The 23507-nt window shown below is 39.7% G+C and overlaps 1 protein-coding gene across 1 annotated transcript in view; it reads right to left on the bottom strand.

The window, feature by feature from the left end:
* Positions 1–23507, bottom strand: part of TTC28 (tetratricopeptide repeat domain 28) — a 521381-nt gene that overhangs the window by 9154 nt on the left and 488720 nt on the right. Inside the window, exons 15-19 of the mRNA XM_063454614.1 lie at positions 10913–11092; positions 7951–8671; positions 4210–4334; positions 3303–3534; positions 1195–1271 (exon numbers count right to left, since the gene is read on the bottom strand). Of these exons, the coding sequence (XP_063310684.1) occupies positions 1195–1271; positions 3303–3534; positions 4210–4334; positions 7951–8671; positions 10913–11092 (1335 nt within the window). The remainder of the gene's footprint in view (positions 1–1194; positions 1272–3302; positions 3535–4209; positions 4335–7950; positions 8672–10912; positions 11093–23507) is intronic.

Here is a 23507-nt window from a genome sequence, read left to right as displayed (position 1 = left end):
CTTCTGTATTATTCCTTAGGTTCTGAATCAGGCCAGATCACATTCATGTCAACCTGGGGTTCCAAGGAGTTAGAGCTTTGGGGTAAATTACGATCTAGATCGATAAAGTTTTTGATCGATAATGTTTTCTGACGTTAGGTAAGTAAAACATGAAAGATTTCAGCAAGGTCACAAACCAAAAATGTCATAGTCTTATTCTAATAGTAATACTAGTAAAGTTGGAAATCATTATTAACTTAAAACCGTCTTTTTTTCAATCATTATTTTAATCAAATGATTTTGAGAATTATTCTGAAAAACTCAAGGTTAACAACAAACCTAATGAATCCATTTTGGAATGATCTCACCTGCATGTCTGACCGCTTTTACAAATCAGTGGTTATGATAATAGGTGACATGTCATTAACCTGTGTTTATAATTGACTTTAAAACACCTATTTATGTTACGTTAGCTGTTTTGATGTTGCATTTCTTCTTGGTACTTTATTTGCCTTAACTGATTATCAAGGATTCATTAGTAATGTTTGGTAACATTGTTTCCACATATCATTAACTCAAACATGCACACACTATGGATGTTCGAATGGTCTAGTTAGATTTTTAGAAAGTCGTTTTCTGGGGTTTGTCAAGTCTTCTTTGTATTGAAATTTGCCAAGCGTTCAATGGTAAATGATTCAATAACTCTTGTATGAGTTTTGAGTGCAATACTTGACTGTTTAACGTACAGTGGAGGAGGATCCTTTTTCACCAAACCAATAATGGTAAAACGGATGTTGGAAAAACAATGAGTTGGAGTAGTTTGAGGTTGTGTGAACATAATATGCATCTTATAAGCAGCTGTTAATGTGGGAATAACTATCAAGCAATTATTGTCTTTGAATCCTTTTGTTTATTAAAAATAGCAAAAGGATGGGTTTATTCATTTTAATTGCTAAATTATTCAACAGCTGCTTGTTTTTCCCTACACTATCCACCGTAGTAGCCAATTCCTCAAAAACCACTGATTAGTAAATAAACGTCTTTGATGGCCATTTGCCGTACACTGGGGAGCATGGAGAAACAGACATATCATTCTTCGCCAAGCTAGATTGCCAATTTTTAGTTAAGAAATTAAAGCTATGGATCAGTGATGGTGTTTTCCTGTTGAGAAACTGTTTCTAATTAGAATGAACAGACCGACCAGACCATGCTTACCCGATTAATTAGCTGTTCTCCTGTTTCTGAAGCAGTAATCAGTTTGCAAAGTGCTTGTAGTGCGGCATGAGGCAAACCTACACAACAAAAAACATTATTTTACTGAGTATCGTACGTACATATGCATAATAACACATTTGTTTACATTTCCAAGACAAACGCATTCTCCTTTTTTAAATAGTATATTGTGGCACATTGACCAACTTCCACAGTTATTATAAGATTGCGGTTGATTCAAAAAGGTTCTTAGAGGATATACAACAATAATGCTTTGAAAAGAATGCTGACAATTCTACTAACTCTAAAGCACCACTTTAAATGTGTGAAATAAATGTATTAAACCATAAGACAGAGTAAACACAACAATGTTTCAACCAAATGGATTAGGTCAATTTTAATTGAGCAATCCATACTTCTGCAAGTGAAAAAAGGAGTACTTTTTCTACATTGTCATATAGACCCAGTGATGACATCCATACACAACTCTCCAAGTGCAAAGCATTTCCCATGCGAGAAGCTCATAGAAATGTCCACCTGAGAAATGAGGTCATCAAGTGGAGGAAACAACACAGTTACTTTTATCATTGTCTGTATTGCCCTTCTGCATTAGACCCACACTTCACAGGTAAATTAAATAATAGGCATATTTGTAACACATACACAATAAAATATGTTCTAAATAATTTTCAAGTATACTCGTTAAAAAAAAAAAAGAAGGTAACCCCTTAGTAACCAAGGTATCTCTGGGAGCTTGTGTGTTTGGGACCTCGGTTTCTTCCTATGCGTTCCACCATAATTTAATGCTAACCCTAACAATAGGTATCCGTAACACTAACTAACCCCAACTAACCCTACCTTAAAACGCAATATTTAGTAGATTGACCTGCAGGCTGACTGACAGCTATGAGAGCAAATCATAGTAATGACAAACCTTAACTAACAGTTGGGCTTTTATTACCAGTTATTGGCTCCTTGAGTGATCAGGCAGTCTGAGGGGCAATGAGTCACTATGACCGATTACATTTTTGCTTATTTAGCACTCACACTATTTAATTTGTCTCCCATGTTGGAATTAGTTTTAGACCCACCAATAGTGGGGTACTGTGAAGTAGAGGTGTGCTTGGCACAATGTGGCCACGTGGTGGGACTGAATCCCCATATATATTTGCTGAGATGCGTGAGTTTTAAGTAGCCTTATAAAATATAAGTTGTAGTGTATTGTTTTTTTTTTTTTTACACTGTTCATTTATACTAAAGATGGTGGTGATGTCATTTCCATTTTTGGGGGGGATCTGGTCTATGGTGGCTCCCACACACTGACGGAGGTCTCTTGTTTATGTGAGTATTAATTATATGTGTCTTTCAATTATACTCATTGTTTTACTATATTGGCAATGTGTTCATTATTTCATTTACGCTCTCATTATTAGATTAATTAGGCAGTTGTGTTATGGTATATATATGCACTTGTGATTCTTCTCCCTTTTTTTTAAAATTTTTAAATTTTTTTAGAATTTTTAGATTTGAAAAATGCTCCCGTTTGAACTGAAATGTTGCCTGTTCATTTCCACTAAAAGTCTGCACTTGTATCTATGTGTGCCCAGATATTTCTTTATTATTTTTTAGTAATAGGTCAATGAGAGCTGATCCCATCATGCACTGCGACAGCTAGGTATCAGGATGGCACAGCAATTCTGTGCCACTCAAGTCACAGTCTAAGCAGAGTCCGGTAGTAGCACAGTACATGCGATCATTTGCTATTGTGGCATGCACCATCAAAACTGGAGGTTCTCACAATGTTTGATGTGATTGTGATGATCCAATGTCTGAAGAAAGCTCCAGAATGCTATCTCTGTGATGTCACTTGTGAGATATCCATAAATAGCCTGAGTCTCACTGGCTTTTAAATAGAACTTTTCCCAAAGGATTACAGTGTACATCTTTTGTCACTAGTACATAGTGTAAAGTTATAGATTAGATACCTCGCTGTGAATTTATGAAAAGTCATGGAAATCTTCCTGCTAATGTTGTCCATTGGCTATTTCCATTTCAGCGAAATAAGCAATAAGTAAGAGAATAGCATGATATTTTAATCTTAAAAACAGTACCTAACAGTGACTGGATTGTGGTGCTACACTGCTGTAGGCGGTCACCAGGATCTGAAGTAGGGAAAAACACTGCTGCAGGAAGGCCACTGCTTGGAGGGTCAAGACGAAATCCTACTGCTGTCAACAGGGACTGCCAGCCATGAATTCCACCCACTTTATTCTCCACACTCTGCTGGGAAGTATACATGGAATTCCGCTGTCCATTCTGAATGCGCTGCAAGGACTTTTCAACCTGCAGCACAGTGACATGCATAGAAGAATTATTAGCAGCTATTGATAGAAACGTACAAATATATTCTGTAAATGATAGCATTCTGCTTTACGTAATGGCCACACTGCCTTGTCTTCATAGTGTCCAAGAATATATGGAGTCTGCAGAATTGTCATTTAAAGGGATACCATAGTGCCAAGTATTCCTGGCACTGTAGCTCCCTCTGCCTCCCCCTTCCCCTGCACCTCCCCTCTGGGGTAAATAAAGGTCAAAACCACTTTATTAACTTACCTTTTTCTAGCACCAATGTCCCTCTGCGCTGGGTCGAAGCTCCACCCCGTTCGATGTTTGATGAGCGGCACTAATGCGCATGTGCAGCAAATGCTGCGCGCGCATTAGACCTCCCCATAGGAAAGCATTGAATCAGTGCTTTCCTATGGGGAAAAATCTGACCCTGGAGGTCCTCATGCAGAGCGTGAGGATGTCCAGCGTCAGATACCGGACCAAAGGTTTGTTTCAATCCAGGAAGCCCTCTAGTGGCCACTGGAGGCAGACTTCGAGCTGCTTTCTCTGGAACTGCAGTGTTTTACATTGCAGCACTAAGTGCAAAAAGGACTTGAGAATAATAACTTTTCAAATGTATGGTTACAAAAAATGCAAAATGGAGAAACATTGGCATATTCGAAACACACATACCAGATGTAACAGGACCCTCAGGGCATCTCTTGCCCGGTCTGGATTTTGGAGGATCTCTGACAATGCTTGGCCAATCAGTGATGAGGGGCTGTTGAGCTTCACATCGCTTCCAATAAGCATAAATCCTGTACAGGGTGGTTAGTTAAACAAAAAGGCTGCATAAATACATTTAGAAGCGCATTTATTATTATAATAGTTGTAATTTCAAAATTAAACCAGACAACAAAGAATACTAATAGAGTTACTTTGTTTTCCCCTTTTAAATTATCATTGAATCAGACATTTGGAAGTTTTTTCAGAAAGTGTAAGTTAGAGTCCTTAATACACATGCTCTTCTCTCAGGCTTAGTCAATTTGTCATAGAGGTGCTAATGAAGAAGACCGTAAGAATTAAAGGGACACTGTCACCACCCCCTGAAAAACTAGCATTTCATAAAGATGGAATCTAGGCACTTGTTCTAAAGAAGGATATTATAGCACTAAAACAGTGCAGAGATATATATAAAAGGAATGGAGCATTTTAGTTAATATATTTAAATCTCTAGTTTGTAAAAACGACACCTCAGAGGAAATATAATAGCACTATACAAATATGTTTGGGGCCAATACAACCCATTGTCTGTAAATATATTCATAAACAGGACTATACACAGGACACAAGGAAAGAAAGGAGATTTAGTCTAAGGCAAAGGAAGATGGTTTTTAAAGTAAGGAATTCTCTTCCTGAAGAGGTGGTTTTATCAGTCTATATTGATGTTTAAACAGGAATTGGATGACTTGCAAACACAAAATATTCAGGGATATAATTTTTTTTTGTGGGTTAATAACTTCTTAAACGAAGGAGAGATCGGACTGCCATTCTGGGATCAGGAAGGATTTTTTTCCTAGTTTGTTGCAAAATTGGAAGCACTTTTTTTTTGTTGCCTTCATTGGGATCAACAGCAAAAACAGATGTGATAAAGGCTGAACTTGATGGATGCATGCCTCTATTCAGCTATGTAACTATGTAATTTTGAGTGTGTTGGAATTTCACTGAAATTCCAACCCAGTCAGGAGATATTGCTCCTCTGCCTGCGTTTAAATGTCAATACCGCTGCAGGGAATTGGCTGTGGCTATGGAGGACCTTGGAGGATCCTCCACATGCCTCTATGCTGTACTCTTGCGAATGCGAAAGAGCACAGCTTCGAAGAGGACGCCAGCTCTGAAGAGGACCTGCAGGATCAAGATGCACACGCCCGTGAGGGACAGGGTTAGGTAAGTAAATCCTATCTTTGCTGCACCACACCACCGAAGCCCTAGCAGCGATGTCACGCAGACAGTGACAGTGCCGCTTTAACATGTAGCTATTCATTTCATGACAGCTGCAGGGCACAGTAGTGTAACAGCCGTAAAGAGCAAGGCTGCATAGTATAGGTCAGTAAGGATGAACTCATGGCTATGATTTGTAAGCCATGGCACACATGCTGGGCACATTTGTTTAAGAAATGAATACAGTGGCAAATGATCCTCACATTTTCCTACAGATGTTAGTTGTACTGGACTTTACTCAACTTTAGCCTGCATTTTGTTTCGGTACTGAGCATTTGTGCTTTTTCCCAGCAATCCACGCCATTTGCGTAAGAGATCTATGAGATGCGCAGATATTCCCCAACATGGAAATACCATTTTGCACTCATCTCTACACAATTATGAGCTTTTTTCTACAGACTCTCAATAACTGTCAAACTTGTTATCATGTTTTTATTCTCTTAAAAAAGAAAAGTGTATTGTCTGTTTTATCTTGATCAAATGGTTGGTGGGTCTTACAATTTTTACATTGGTATCTTCAAAACAGAATTAATGGGGTCTTTCTTACTTGCAGCTGTTAAGATTAGCATGCATTAGTTACACTGTTCTTGTCTGACATTAAATACTATGTTTCTGTGCGTTATTTGGCACATCAAGAGCATGCTGAAAACATGTCAGTTAATGACCTTGAGCCAGTGTCTTTTAAGAATGACCAATTTGAGCAGAGTCAGAGATTTTTCGACCGTAAATAACTCACAGAGCACTGTTGGTCTCCAAGTACAGTTATTGGGCACTGGAGACAAATTCATTCTTCAGGGTATCAATAATTAAAACTGGATGAAATTAAACAGTAAATTATCTCGCGTCCACTAAAAGCTGTTAAGACTTTAAATAATTCCAGTAACAATAGGACACATAATTCCACTTAATCCAACCTGACAGCCTGCATCGCACCGTGTTTTAACTTATTTATACTGCAATAGAATATACTCTCTGCAGAAACACAGAAGCAATGTCCGTCTTCCCAATAATTATACATGCCTGGCTAATAGTGTGTTATTATTAATTCTGAAGTCAAATTAATAGCTTATTATTAAGCACTAACCGTAACCTCTCCAGTCCCACTGTCATAGAGAAGGCATGTTTGCATAATATATGAGTATGTCCACAGAACAAACAGAAACGGCTCTGTGGAATATCGGGCACATATTTCAAATGATAAACTTGGATAAGGTACAGTAAGTGCAAATTAATAAGCACTAATGTGGTCAATGTTAGTGTTCAGTTTTATTGTCCATAGCCCATTAATTTAATTACAGTCTGGAAAATGTTTCCAGATCATACTTTAACTCTTTATTGGTTGATAAAGGAGTACCATACAGAGTTGGGTAAAAACATCTAGTTTCTACATGGTAACTATTATCATGCTCAAAGCAATTTTTTCTTCTTATATATTTTGATATTATTAATATTCCTTACTTAGAAGTGTGAACATACCTAAAAATGTCTTATACTTATATATATATGCTGGCTACACATCATTTATAGAAAGAATAAAAATTGCATTTAGTGACTGGCGACTGACACCTCTTCTTCCACACAAGGGAATGACTTTGTGGATCCCCTCTGGGTTTTGTATTAATGTGTCTGTTCATGTTAGAAGACTTACCCTTTAGTAAATACACCCACATACCGTCATTTAAAGAGTCAAATGTAACAAGCCCAAGGGGCATATGGCTAATGAGTAAGTACATCTTTGCAACAATAGCACCAGCCTTTTTATTTCCCTCTTTGAGCGTTTATATAGAGCATAAAAATAAATGTAATTCAACCTGACTATAGATCACATTCCTTATGTAACAAGAGCCCGGTATCTCTGCAGAGCAATAAGAAACTAGCAGTTTTAATAATACACCTGATTGGACCAGACCTGCACAGATTTTCTGATAAATAACACTTAGAAAACACAAAAGAGTTACACTCTAAATGTAAACCTCTGCTGCCATTTCATTTACAGTATCTGTATTACAGCCTCCTATACACTACATGAAGTAATACATTTATATCTCTACAACAAAAAGCTGTATATTGTAATGCAGATTTCCAAAAATGCCAGCCTTCTAAAAGCCCACCCACCTCCACCTGTACAGAGATATCGACTAACCTGGAGAATAAATCAACATACTTTAATCTGCACAGTTCTGGCACTAAGAATTCCACTGAAGTTCTACTATATAATACTTGAGAAATATCTGGTTCTATGTTTGTAATCATTCTGTTGTCAAAGATATTCAGATTAGAGTTTTTCTAGGTAACAGAAGGAAAAACCCGATGACAATTTGAGATATACTGCAAATGTAATGTCAAGCTCTGTACTGAAGTTACAAATGATATGGTTAACAGCTGCATCCTATAAAAATGACATAGAGCGTAGACACAAAGTAATTATTATACCTGCCCAGTTTGATGGATGTGAGTGCTGCTTACTGCTTTGAACAGTTTTCATTGCTTCTGAGAGTGCCGCACTTGCTTTCATGCCATTTAGAAGAGATGAATAGAAAGCGTGTACAAACATTTTTGATGCTGCCACCGGCACAGGCCAAAGAGATACAAGGACACATTGAGCACCGGCAGCCAGGAACGCTCGTGTCAAGCCAATAACACCATCTGCTGTAACTTTGTTGCTGGACTCCTGGTAGGACCCAAGAACCACTAACTTTACAGGGAGCCGGAGATCCAGTACATCTGCGGCTGTTAGAAGAAATTCCTGTAGAGGTGGACAATCTGATATGCTCTCAACATCGCTAGCATCATCCTGCATTTGTAATGACTCTGGAATAGTGTATGTATTGACGAAAGTGCCTTTATTTGTTCCTGATCCACTCTCGCAGTTCGGTGTTAAAATTAGTGCTGCTAGTTTCCATGAGATGTGGGTAGCAAAGTGGACGCATTCGGCTTGAGTAAGTGCACTCATAACTTTTTCCTTTGTCGCTGAGCTGCCCACAAGAGGTTGACATCCAAGTAGCTCAGATACCATATATGCTTCTTCTTCAGCTGAGGGCATTGGCCCCCAAAGCCACCTATCCATCACAGAAGGAGGAAGCTTGGGGTTCCCCACAACAGCAGCCATTGAGGTAGAACTTGAATACATTGCTGCATTTTTGCGTAAATGAGACTATAAAAGAAATATAAAAATACTGTTTCAGTACAGAATAAGAAATCTGCTCTCTTTCATTATAATTAATTTGGGGTAACTTTAACAAAAGGTGAAAAGGTAGAATTTAAATAAAGCTATTAAACAAAAGCATATATAAAAGGAGATCAAATAAATTCAATGTGTGTATACTTATACATTAAACAGCATATTCTGGTAATCTGTAGCAAAAATTAACAAACAGTGCAACACTCAATGCCCCCTGTATAGAAACACAACAAACATTTCAGCTCAGGGGGATCGGGCCCTGGAAATCGTAGGATCCAAATTAACAGGTAACTAAAAGTCCTCACACAGATCACAAAATCGACAAACTCCAACAAAAACTATACTTATCATAGACTTAAATATAACCAGCAAATACCCTATTACATAACCCATTTATTTTTGATCCAGTATTGAAAAGACATACCTCCCAACTCCTGTAAACCGGGAAGCTGGTAGGAGGGGGAAATAAGGCAGGCCAGTGACATGATTGCGTCACTGCCACCACCGAAAGGGTGGACTTGACATAAGGATGGCAGATACACCATCCACACCAGCCCACTGAGGGCAAATCCTGCAGAAAGCACTGATTCAGTACTCTGTGCAGGGTCCTAATGCCCTGAGCATAGTGGGAACACATGTAATGATGCACTCACGCTATGCTTGTTGGGAACAGTTTCCTGGTGTGCCAAAAAGTGGGACACCAGGGAACAAAGTTGAGACAGGGCCTGAAATATGGTACTGTCCAGACAAAATCAAGATGGTTGGGAGGTCTTCAAAAGAGTAAATTGCTAACAATATACATGGACTGATTAGCCACAACATTAAAACCACTGACAAGTGAAGTGAATAAAATGTATTATATCAATACAATGATATTTTAGGCAGCAAGTGACAAGTCAGTTCTTGAATTTCATGTGTTGGAAGCAGGAAAATGGGCAAGTGAAAAGATCTGAGTGACTTTGACATTGACCATATAGTGATGGCTAGATGACTGGGTCAGAACATCTCCGAAACGGCAAATCTGGTGGGTTGTTCCTTGTATACAGTGGTTAGTACCTACCAAAAGTGCTGAAAGGAAGACCAACTAGTGAACTGGTATCAGAGTTATGGGGCCCAAGACTCACTGATGCACATGGGGAGCAAAGGTTGGCACATCTGGTAAATCACACAGAAAAGCTACAGTAGCTCAAAGTGCTGAAAAATATGATGCTGCCATGATAGAAAAGTGTCAGAACACACATTGTATCACAGTTTGCTGCATATGGAACTGTGTAGCCGTAGGCTGATCAGAGTGTAATGTTATGCTCTGGGCGATGTTCTGTTGGGGAAGATTGGGTCTTTGTCTTCACCCCACCTGGAAACTGGAAACTTGCAGGACTTAAAGGATCTGCTGTGAATCATTGGTGATAGATACAACAGGGCACATTCAGAGGTCTTATGAAGTCCATGCTTTGATAAATGAGAGCTGTTTTGACAGCACAAGGGGGGCCTGCATGATATTAGGCAGGTGGTTTTTTGATGTTGTGGCTGTTCAGTGTATGAACTTTGCAAACAAAATACATATGTTTATTGGTAGCCGTATTTGGATACAAATATTGATAGAAAATCGATCAGTACAGGAGAATAAAGAAACCAGCAAACAAAGACTTTAAGGGGTCCATTAAAATGACAAGCTATCTCAATATAGGAGCGATATATCACATATCTCTATATAGGAGTGTGGATTTTTTTTACAGAGAATAGGATAAAAAAAACAAAATACCAGAAAATACTTGAGGATGTTTTTTTATTTATTTATTAAGACATTATAAGTAGTATCCTTTTTATTAAAGAAAACTGCGGTGCAGATTAATATCCCTGTTTCTAGTCCTGTCGAGCAAATTATTCTCTATAACGGATTCAATCAAGTGTTCTGAGTTTGAGGATCTAATAACCACTGTAGGTCCTAGAATGACAAATTACATTTCTAGATATTTCAAAATCTCGGCCAAGCTTCTCTCAAAATAAACTTAGGAATTTTATATTTCATTTTTAACACATATCACCACCTTAATAACAGAGGATGAAGATTTTATTTGGCTTGTGCAGAAATAATCCTACTCTTTTATAGTAATAGTAACATAAAATCAAGCGAAATATGAGCTACACTTTGTAGAAAGAGATACATCAGCGGTTTTTAGAGAGTGAACATGAAATGGCCTTTTTCGTGCTTACCTTGGAATTTACGTTCAGCGAGCGGATGGAAGGAACAGAAATCAGACTGAAACGCTCATAAAGATACTCATTCGATGAGCTTCCCTTCAGCAACGCAAATGGGATGAGGTAAAGTTCCCCTTCTAGAACAAGAACCAGCTGCCTATGTCGCCCAACAGGACCACTGGAATGCATTAGGCCCTTAAAAGAAAAAAGAATGAAAAAAGTTACCTATTGAACAGAATTTTATTTACTTGAACACGAGTCAGTAATTAAGGCTCAGTGATTGTTTTATTCAATGATGTCATCTAGAGAGTTTGGAGGATATAATATAATCCTTATATACTGTAACATAATAGGTCACGGCCATTACACCTTCACTATATAATATATTATTACATGCTGCAGTGTTTAAAACATATTTTTTTAATGAGTGATCCCCTTCAATTTGTCAATCACAACTTTACATCAAATTATGAATGTATTAATAAGTGTATGGATATATTAAATTGACTAGAAAACATGTATTTTAATAGATTTTTCATAAAATATTCCAAACTACCTTGCACTGCGGTAGCTTTTAATGTCACAACCGAAGCGCAACTGTTTCCGTGATTACACAATATGGATCTCATAAATAAGCAATTACAGATTAATACACCAATTACAGCTTTAGAGACACCAGCTAGCAGGTGCATATTGCACTCAGCCAGTTATTATAATTAAAGGGACTCTATAGCCACCAAAACAACATTAGCTTAATAAAGCAGTTTTGGTGTATAGATCATGCCTCTGGTGTTTCACTCATCAATTCACTTCCATTTAGAAGTTAAATCACTTTTGTTTCTGCTTATGCAGCCCTAGCCACATCTCCACTGGAAACAATGGTTTAATTTTCAATCAGATGTAACTGAAAGTCTCCGTGCTCTGTAAATTGAACTTTAATCACACACAGGAGGCTCCTGCAGGGTCCAGCAAGCTATTAGCAGAGCAGGAGATGAGAAATTCCAAGTTAAACAGAATTTGCAATAATGGTAAACGTGTAAACATTACATGTCTCTTTACAGGAAGGCTATTTAAAGGACCACTATAGTGCCAGGAAAACAAACTTGTTTTCCTGGCACTATAGGGTCTTTGGGTCCCCCACACCCTCCCGCCGGGCTCAAGAGGGTTAATTACTCCCTCGGCGCTGGGAGCTCTCCTCCCTCTTCCGACGTAATCCGCCGAATGCGCATGCGCGGCAAGAGCCGCCCGCGCATTCAACCAGTCCATAGGAAAGCATTTCTCAATGCTTTCCTATGGACGGCAGCGTCTTCTCACTGTGAGAAGTGCGGAAGCGCCTCTAGCGGCTGTCCATGAGACAGCCACTAGAGGCTGGAATAACCCTAATGTAAACATAGCAGTTTCTCTGAAACTGCTATGTTTACAGCTGCAGGGTTAACCCTAGATGGACCTGGCACCCAGACCACTTCATTGAGCTGAAGTGGTCAGGGTGCCTATAGTGGTCCTTTAAGTCACATGCAGGGAGGTGTGACTAGGGCTGCATAAACAAAGTTATTTAACTCTTAAATGGCAGAGAATTTAGCAGTGAGACTGCTGGGGCATGACCTATATCCAAAACTGCTTCATTAGGCTAAATGTGTTTTGGGGACTATAGTGTCCCTTTAATAAATCCATATTATCTGTTTATCTAAAATAGAATAACTTTTTCAAGAGCACTATTAAACAACATAAGCCAGTTCCTCCTTATGCCACCATAGCTGAACATTTGGCGTGCTGACATTGGAGTACAGCTCCTATTGCTCACAGACTCTTGCAGCTCATGTAACTATCTGCCTCTTGCAATAGTAGCTGCTCAATAAGTGGTTGTTCTGAAGAATGTCACTGGGAACCAACGTCGATGCAAGGGAAGTGCTGTTAATTAAATGTAAAATATATATATAAACATAAATATATATATATATATATCCATTTCTGATCATTTTGCATCTAAAGACCACATCACTTGCAGTAGAGAAAGAGATCTAGGGTCAGTCATGTTGACATCAAGTTGCCTCAGGAGACCTCACAAGAAACCTCTTCACTTCAATGTGACAAATTGTTTACAAAAAGCAGTGATTCCTTCAGGGAGGCATCCGGAGACCAATGCCTATGGTGAACTTGCTTGTTTTCTCCAAAGCTAAATTTACCAGCATTTGCTCAATCTTGCATTTCCGGCACAGTGTGAGCTGACAAGAAGTATATTCCCACCACTGGAAAGGGCTCTCCAGAAATATTTTCCTTATATATTACGTTTGACTTTGTGCTCTCAAAGCATTAGCTGCAGGTAACTTTTAGCAGCTACTGTAAGTCATAGTGACATGTGCCTAAAAACTTCTCCAATTTGGAAGAAACCCCTGGGGTTAGGATTTGTAGTTTATGGTAGCTCCACGCAAGAAATGTGAAAATGACATAATAATAAACATTTGCATGTTCATTCCACTTACAAATAATACATGAAATGAAATCTTAAAAAATATATTTCAAAACAACTAGAATACTAATAATTATCATAAACCTATAATTAAAACGATGCAAATTCTGGAAAGGCAATATATATATATATAGTCCCAGTTTGCTACTGAATTACACAATATATTACACTGATAATAATAAATAAAAAAAAAAAAAAAGCTCAAACTTAGATATTCATGCAATGCGTTTTAGCTATTGTCTTTGAATTTGCATATTAAAATTGTTTATATTGGGGTTAGTTAAAAATCAGCAGAGATTGTTATGATAATTGTAACTGAAACATAGCATTTTACCTGTTTATTAATGGCTGAATATAAAAACAAATTGCCCTATTTTTTGCCAGGTTGGGATGTGAAAAGCTGCCAGGGGACAGACAGTAAAAGTAAAATTGAAACACTAAGTACCAAAGGTTTTAATAGCTCTTTAACAAAGAACAAACCATAACCGAAACTCCTTCTGACTTCACCCCAAGTGCAGGGGTAATTAAAATCTAAATCTAAAGATCTCCGCACAGATAGTGGGCCCCAGGATTCCCTTTTGAAGGAGAACTCCGTGCACCATAACAATTTCATCACATGAAGTTATGGTGTCAGGAGGTCCTTGACACCAACTTACATTTAGGGGTTAAACAATTCAGGGAAGGTTTAACCCCAAAGGTTGTGCTTCAGCGCCATACAACTATGCACCCTTTCCTTAAACTTTCTAAAAAAATTGGAGGCTCAGGGTTCAGTAGCTGCCTATTTATAAAAACATCTTGAAAAAGGTACATGCCTTCTGTTATGAATAATTTCAGAAAGTGGAAAGACAAATGGAGAGAGCAGAATCGAGCCAGAGCATAGACTTTGGGGTTAAACCATTCATGAACTGTTTAACGTCTAAAGGTAATCCGGTGCCAAGAACTGCCTGGCACCATAACATCTCAGTATTAATGAAGTTGTAATGCCCAAACTGTTTCTTTAACTACGGAGTAGCAAACATATGGATATGGACATCCTGCATGTTTAAGTTAAAAAGCAAACTCTTTTGGTACCTTCCCTAGATGACGTATTTTCCCCAAGGCTTATTTACTTTACATACTGTGAATCTTTTGTCTGTTTTCCTTGTTTAGTTTTGGACACATTTTATTTTCTTGCTACATTTCTACACTTGTACATTTTAACACTGTGGCTGTAATTTTTTTTTTACGGCATTGCAGCCTTAGATGTTCTATGTAGATCTCTACCACATCCTACAGTTTTATATTGTCCTTTATACGTCATCTATATTCAATACGTGTAGTTTATTCATTAAAGCTATATTTATTATATCTATTTGTTTTTTTATTTTTTATAATAGGAGTGCTTATACTACATGTCTATTTAATCTACCTATTTAAGTTGCTTTCTTTACAGCGTGAAGCAGCCCATATTAATTATATTTTGCTTGACCACTTAATTCTGATTTTTATTTTTTTTTACTCCTAAAAAACAAACTCTGTCCTAATTTACCAAGATGACCTTGGACTTTTGCTGTTTTTATTAACAGAACAATGCTATGCATGGAGTGAAGGAAGAAGAGAGAACCAGAAAAACCTTCAAAAATACAAATCAACAACATATATGATACCCAAATACAAGCAACAGTTAAAAGCCTGACATTTATCAATCTACTAAAGATTATGTTCTGCTTGTAAGCACTATCTGTTAAATTTCACTTGAACTTGATCAAACAAATGAAAAATGTCTACAAAGTAGAAGCCCACCACATATCCCACCATCTAAAGGAGTCCACAAATAATCTCTAGCCAATAAAGCTTCCTCCTAAAAAATATTACTTTTTGGGACACTTTTATATAATTCGTATATAGGGTCATAAGATTATTCAATAAAGTGGGAATTGTCAGGAATTCAAACTAAATCTAGATGTTCTACCATTTTGGCAACTTTAGACTTTAATTTGAAATTCGCTTTTAATTTTTAACTCTCATTTTTGTAAATCCCCTGACCATGTTTAACCTTCTGAGTGACATATTACAGTGCTCTAACACATAATGGACCAATCAAGAAGACAACGATCAAGGTCAGAGATGTGTTTTATATTTCTCATTATGCTCAACCAGTCTTATTCCAGCCTTCTTCATAATTGCTTTATATTTATAAGCACCGCATAAAATCTATCAGCGAGAAAAAAAAAGACACATTAAAACACTTAATCAGAAAGTAGGAGTCAAAAGAATGCTGATAAATAATCTGATCTCAACACAAGGAACGGGGATATTTACTAAATTGCAAATTAAAATAGCCGACCTAGAAACATTCTCCAACTCCATCTACGTTCCAGATCAGCTACTCTGGTCTAAAAATGTGCAATTCCCTGGAGAACTCTTAACAATACATGGTTTATTGAGTAACCCTGTAAATATTAAGATAAGCGCATGTTATTAAACATATTATAATATATTTATATAAAACTAATTATGCAGAGCTAATTACATTAACATGGTTGGCTGCAAAAAGCAGATTCATTAGATATTAAGGACCCCATGTGCAAGATCATAATTAAAAGGACACAATTAGTAAAATTCTTATTAATAATAATCTTTCAGTCTACCGCACAGGTTTCTGAGCTCTGGACCACAAAGTGTTGTATTCTATTTATTTATTAATTCCCTTGTTAAATATTGCTGCAATGCTCTGTGTAATAGGTGTTTGCAACATTAGATATAAGGCAAACAATGATTTGAGCACCTGTTTGCCTTTATCAGGATCAGGTAACATAATTTTACTGTGTTCCTCAACTTACTGAAAAAAATCCTTGATTTCCCCCCTTAAATGTGTAGGCTTCTATGCATCCTAGAGTGCCCTTCTGAATTATTCAGTAACTAATTAATTCCTAACAGAGACTGTTTTTGCTGACTGAAGTATATGTGAAACTGTAGCCGTAGATCTGTCATTGGATTTCCTTTAACATGAGTCCATTTTACTCTCCAGTTTTTTTCTCCCAAGAGAACATGTGGAAGGTGAGCACATTGCAGTAATGTGAAAAATGCATATTCATAAAAAAAAAAAAAAAGCCTTGCACATACTGTTCGTTACTTGCACCATGTAATCTGAGAAAACCATGATAATCTTACACAAATCTTTACTTGTTAGAAAATATTAATTATAAAAAAACAACTATCAAATGTATGTGTATTTTTAATATGCGTATCTTGTTTATTTATTTGTTTTGACAGTGTATTTTTAAACGGTTAAAAGGTAGTTAAACTCTCCAGCTATTGATGAACTTAAGCCTCTCAACACTGAACTTATACCGCTCAACAACAGGGACCTGTCACTAATGATGTATCATGGGATAAGTCCCCTAAAATGGGTGGCTTGTTAGACTTTTGCTCATATACCCAAGGCTAACATGCATGCATTGACCAGCCCATTTTTCAAGGGCTAATGCTAAGGCTTGCATGTGCAGAAAAATGCTCAAGCTGTACTTATTGTGGACAAACACAGCAATAAAAAGAAATTCAAAATCAGGACTGTCCAACTGTATCTGGGACAGCTGGGGAGTATGGCTAAGCCAGACTTCCGATGAGCCCCTTTATTCACAGTTAACATTCCCTATGACTGCTACTAACAACCAGAAATACACACTATCCTGTGCCAAGTAGGCCACTGGATTACAATTTATTTATTTATTAATGGGAAATCAGTTTTTTTGCAGGGAGTTAAATGCAAGTTACATTTTACTAGTCTATGTTCTGTCTATATTAGCTTTTTTCTCTTGAGTCTGTTCTCTATTAAAATTTTTTTTTTTTGCTTTGCTCCCTATGTATATAAATTAGATGCGCTTGGTTTGCCAGCCTGTCCGTCTTCCAATCTGCTTTAAAACATCAAATTTTACTTGATCCTGGGGCCAGTTCCCCATTCAGAGCAGACTAATGTCTATTCCTAAAATGCTTGCCATCACAACTACTGTATTCCTGTCTTTTTGAAGATCGTGAACACGATCTGTGCTTAAATTCCAAACAAAAAACAATATGACCAGCTCAACGGTTTTAGTGAATTAAAGAAATTACTGTTTGGCACAAAGCTAAACTCATAGAGACTTACTTAGAGCTGCGAGTCATATCCCTGCATACATACTAATGTTTATTGTGCAAATTAGGGAAGATCCATGCCTTCTATTGTCTTCCTGTGTTTATCTATGTCTGTATTTTAACCACATGAGACATAAATGATTTTCAGTTCATATCCTACAGACAAATATATATATTTTTTTCTCATTTAGATGGTAGAAGCTTTACAACAAAGCTCTGTGTCCTTCAGGGACTAAATGTGATTTGATTTAATTTTTGGTGATTTTTTTGTGTTCTTTTATGCGCCCTTCTTAAAGACGCAGTCAGTGAAAGTGTTGTCTCATTTATGACAGCAAAGGACACTGCGCCTTAAGGACCAACAACACAGATATTACTTAAGGCAAAAATTAAATCAAAATACTGGTGTGCTGCTGGGGGGAGGGGGAGAGTGAAATTATATTTTCATGTTCCATGTCTGCTTTGTAGATCTCTTAACAATCGCCTTTTAGATAACATTAAGGCCACACTTTGATTGATTCAAACTTGAATATCTCACTAGGTTTTACACCTTTAATGTAATACATAAGGATAGCAATTTCATCATCTGAATTCAGAAGATTTATAAATGCTTTAATCACCATACAGCTAACAATTAAAGCAGATCTGTCACTTTCAGGGGTTTTGTATGTTTCACAAAGACCCCTGAAAGTGATAGATCTGGCTTAGATCTAGTAGCTGCGGGGTGCAGGGCATGATAAATGTAACTTTTCTCAAACAGTGCCTCACGTTCGCCAGCATCTTCGTTCTGCAGGAGCTGTGTCAGTGCTGTATTCCTGTGTCAGTGCTGCCCTCCTGCATATATGCGTGAGAGTACAACACTGAAGTCTATGGAGGATCCCTTAGAAGCCTTCATAGACCATGCCTGAATTCCACAGCCATCACTTGTGACTGCTGCTGGGTTTGGACAAAAGTTGATGGCGAAGCTCGGCCTTTAGTTAACTTCTGTCAACCTCTATCTTGTCCGTAAGAATACATAGTCCCAACTGTGTCTTATAGTATCTTTAGATTCTGTTGGAATTTCAAGGAATTTCAATACAGTCTTGATCAGTATTTCATAAAGAATACATCTCTGTGAAATACTGAAAAGTGACAGATCCACTTTAAAATTATCGCACATTACAGGTGAATCAGTTGTACATTTTAATTTTGGGTTATCTATGAAATTTACACAATGATACTTATGCTAATAATAATACACCTTGTAAATAGGGTGATATTGGATTTTTTGCTTGACTCTGTCTTTTCTCAGCTTTTGGAAGATTTATGTGTGCTCTTTTATATTGTATATGTTATTTGTGGTACATATTGCAACACTGTGAAATGAGCAATGTATAAACAGATTTTCCATACTCTGACTGGTAGGTGGTATGCTAGTCCCAAAACCCTCAGAATTATGGGAGTTGTAGAACATGAACATTCAAAGTACTGAGTTGACTGCCCTTGTGAATTAAATAGAAAATGCTTTTTTCCCCATAGGCAATTATTGAAGTGGCACAATCAGTCATCTATATAGGCTATCAGACCTTTCAGTTATTGCTTATGGCAAGAAAAAAACTACTTTCCTGTTTATTGTCTGGAGTACCTTTGTACATCAGAATAAGCCATGAGATGTCAATATTCTTGTTCAGGCATTTCCCTTATTATTCTGGAATCACAGTGAAATATTACATAACAGTATTAACCTACTAGAAGGTAGAAGGGTCTGAGAATTGAACAGACCTTCCACTGGTTACTAAAATACCTGCAAGAGACAAACATGGCTAGCATCTATGTTACAAAGTGAGTTTGATCATAGAATAGCAAACTTTATTCCTGGAATACAATATTTTTTTTTTCAATAGAAGTAAGAACCTGATAAAACCGACACCAGTGAAACTAAGTGGCCTTAGGGGTGTGCAAGCTGTGCGGCCACTTAGGCGCCATAGACCTGTGGCCGACACGGCTCACACATGGCCGGCCAGAATAAAAAAAAATATATATATTTGCGGCGGGGGCGGAGCTTCCCTTGCGATGGGGCAGAGCTAAAAACGCCGGATAACTGCTGCAGAGGAAGCAGGAAGGAGTCCCTGCTTCCCCACCAAACAGTCTCCAGGAGCTGCACTGCCTCCACAATGAACTCCACAGGTAACTGTGTGATTGTCAGTGTGAGTGTGACTGCCTGTGTGTGTGTGTGTGTGTATGACTGCCTGTTTCTGTGTGTATGACTGTCTGACTGTGTCTGTGTGTGTATGACTGCCTGTGTGTGTGTGTGTATGACTGTCTGCCTGTTTGTGTGTATGTGTGTCTGTGTGTATGACTGCCTGTGTGTGTGACTGTCTGCCTGTGTGTGTCTGTGTGTGTGACTGTCTGCCTGTGTGTGTGTGTGTGTGTGTGTGTGTGTATATGACTGTCTGCCTGTGTGTGTGACTGTGTGTGTGTGTGTGTGTGTGTGTGTGTGTGCATGACTGTCTTCCTGTGTGTGTGTGACTGTCTGCGTTTGTTTGGCTTTCTGCCTGTGTGTGTGACTGCCTGCCTCTGTGTGTGTGGATGTCTTCCTGTGTGTGTATGGCTGTCTGACTCTGTGTGTGTGTGGGGGGAGGGGGGTTGTCTGCCTGTGTGTATGTGGCTGTCTGCCTGTGTGTGTGTGTGTGTGTGTGTGGTTGTCTGCCTGTGTGTGTGTGGCTGTCTGCATGTAAGTATGTGTGTGTAAGACTGTATGTGTGTGTGTGTGTGTGTGTGTGTGGCTGTCTGCCTGTAATTGTGTGTTTATCTACCTGTAACTGTGTATGTGTGTTACTGCCTGTACCTGTGTGTTTCTGCCTGATCCTGTGTATGTGACTATCTGCCTGCGACTGTGTGCATGTGGTGGATTTGACCTGCATCTGACAGTGTGCACATAACTCTGCAAAAATATACACCTGCATTCACACACAGGCCTAAATGCATGTTTTTATCTGAATTAAATAACCATCACACACAGCCAATAAACAAAGCACAAATATCACATACAACCAATACACACATATCACACACAGTTAATACACCCATTACAAATATCACACACAGCCAACACATAGCATACATATCATACACAGTCATCACACCTACTATCACATACACAGACAACACAACCATTACATCATACATGGATGATTGGGGGGGGGGGGCTGTGAAGATTTTTCGCACAGGGCGCCTAAAGGCCTAAGGCTGGCCGACCCTGCCCATACTTTTTTCTCTTAAAAACCTTTTCCCATTAAAGAACAAAATAGCTAACGGTACAAATATTACGACTGGCACAAAACTAAGCTAACCTATCTGTTACTCCTAATCAGGGCTGCCATCAGAAATTTTAGGGCCCCTGACACAGCTCAAGATCTGGGCCCCCGGGGCCAGCCCCGAGTCCGCCCACAAGGATGAAGTGTGTGTGTGTGTATAGTGGATGCGGTATGTGTGTCATGGATGCAGTGTGTATAGTGGATGTAGAATGTGTATAGTGGATGCGGTATGTGTGTCATGGATGCAGTGTGTATAGTGGATGCAGTATGTGTGTCATGGATGCAGTGTATATAGTGGATGCAGATTGTACGTTTTGTGTAATGTATGTAATGTTTGTATGCATGCATTAGATGCAGAGTGTGTGTGTAGTGAATGCAGGTGTGTGTATAGTGAATGCAGAGTGTGTGTTTTTGTAGTGGATGTAGTGTGTTTGTAGTGAATGTAGTGTGTTTGTAGTGAGTGAAACATGTGTATAGTGAATGTAGTGTGTGTGTGTGTAGTGCAAAGTGTGTTTAGTGAATGTAGTGTGTGTGTAGTACAAAGTGTGTTTAGTGAATGTAGTGCGTGTGTAGTGCAGAGTGTGTTTAGTGAATGTAGTGTTTGTAGTGAGTGCATAGTGTATAGTGAATGTAGTGCAGAGTGTATAGTGAATGTAGTGCAGAGTGTATAGTGAATGTAGTGCAGAGTGTTTAGTGAATGTAGTGTGTGTGTGTAGTGCATGTAGTGTGTGTGTGTGTAGAGCAAAATGTGTATAGTGAATGTAGTGTGTGTCTGTAGCGCAAAGTGTGTTTAGTGAATGTAGTGTGTGTGTGTGTGTGTAGTGCAGAGTGTGTTTAGTAAATGTAGTGTTTGTAGTGAGTGCAGAGTGTTTTAGTGAATGTAGTGTATGTGTAGTGCAGAGTGTGTTTAGTGAATGTAGTGCAGAGTGTGTTAGTGAATGTAGTGTGTGTGTAGTGCAGAGTGTGTTTAGTGAATGTAGTGTGTGTGTAGTGCAGAGTGTGTTGAGTGAATGTAGTGTGTGTGTGTGTGTGTGTGTAGTGCAGAGTGTGCTTGTAAGGATTCAGTGTGTGTGTAAAATAGGGGGGAAGGGGAGTATTATTTTATTTATTTATTTGTGTATATTTCAATTTTATTCCCCCCTCCCTGGTTCTTACCGTGCCAGGGAGGGGGGAGATCGCATTTCCTGTTGATCCAGTGGCATGGTGGAGGGAGCCAGCCGCGGTACATTGAAGAGGGGGCCCAGCAGCACACATTGTCTTCCTTTCCAGCTCCTCTCTGACTAAATCTCACGAAACAGGCCTGTGTGCTGTGCGGAGCGTTGCCATAGTAACCCGTGGCAACGCTCTGGCAGCCGCAGGGTGCAGGAAAGTTAGACAGAGAGCAGCTGGAAAGGAGGACAGAGTTTGCTGCTGGGCCCCCTCTTCGTCGTACAGGTAGCAGGGGGCCCTCTGCGCACATATATTTATGTGCTTCTCTATGACAAGCGTTCAGCGTCGACATGCAGAGCATGGAGATGTTGAATGTCAGTGCTGCACATTTTGCAACACTGACACAGGAAGCGCCTAGGTGTTCCTAGGCAGCAATGTAAACACTGCATTTTCTCTGAAAAGGCAGTCTTTGCAGCAAAAACCCTGCAGTGGTAGACTATACTCACCAGAACAACTACATTAAGCTGTATAATATAAATTAAGCTGTAGTTGTTCTGGTAACTATAGTGTCCCTTTATGTTTGTGCGTGCAAAGGGGTAGGGACTGCAGAGGGTGCCGAAAGGAAGGGGCTGTAAAGGGTGTGAGTGGAAGGGGCTGCAGAGTGTACAGGGGGGAATAGAGGCTGTAGTGGGTGCAAAGGGTAATAGGAGCTGCAGTGGGAGCAGTTGGGTAGCCCACTAGCCACTACCAAAAGCGAAACCCTACCATTGCGCACAGTGCAGGGGGTAGGGGATGCAGTGGGAGCAGGGGGGTAGGGGATGCAGTGGGAGCAGGGGGTAGGGGATGCAGTGGGAGCAGGGGGTAGGGGATGCAGTGGGAGCAGGGGGGAAGGGGATGCAGTGGGAGCATGGGGGTAGGGGATGCAGTGGGAGCAGGGGGGGTAGGGGATGCAGTGGGAGCAGGGGGTAGGGGGTGCAGTGGGAGCAGGGGATGCAGTGGAAGAAGGGGGGTAGGGGATGCAGTGGGAGCAGGGGGGTAGGGGATGCAGTGGGAGCAAGGGGGGGTAGGGGATGCAGTGGGAGCAGGGGGGTAGGGGATATGCAGTGGGGGCAGGGGGTAGGGGATGCAGTGGGAGCAGGGGGGTAGGGGATGCAGTGAGAGCAGGGGGGTAGGGGATGCAGTGGGAGCAGGGGGTAGGGGATGCAGTGGGAGCAGGGGGGTAGGGGATGCAGTGGGAGCAGGGGGGTAGGGGATGCAGTGGGAGCAGGGGGTAGGGGATGCAGTGGGAGCTGGGGGGGTAGGGGGATGCAGTGGGAGCAGGGGGTAGGGGATGCAGTGGGAGCAAGGGGGGGTAGGGGATGCAGTGGGAGCAAGGGGGGGTAGGGGATGCAGTGGGAGCAGGGGGGGTAGGGGATGCAGTGGGAGCAGGGGGGGTAGGGGATGCAGTGGGAGCAGGGGGCATAGGGGATGCAGTGGGAGCAGGGGGCATAGGGGATGCAGTGGGAGCAGGGGGGTAGGGGATGCAGTGGGAGCAGGGGGATAGGGGGTGCAGTGGGAGCAGGGGGGTAGGGGGTGCAGTGGGAGCAAG

This window comes from Pelobates fuscus, chromosome 5 (genome assembly GCF_036172605.1).
Source record: "Pelobates fuscus isolate aPelFus1 chromosome 5, aPelFus1.pri, whole genome shotgun sequence".
In the NCBI taxonomy this organism is placed as follows: domain Eukaryota; kingdom Metazoa; phylum Chordata; class Amphibia; order Anura; family Pelobatidae; genus Pelobates; species Pelobates fuscus.
Note: the sequence above shows the minus strand (reverse complement) of the source record. Positions and strands in the feature narration are given on the sequence as shown.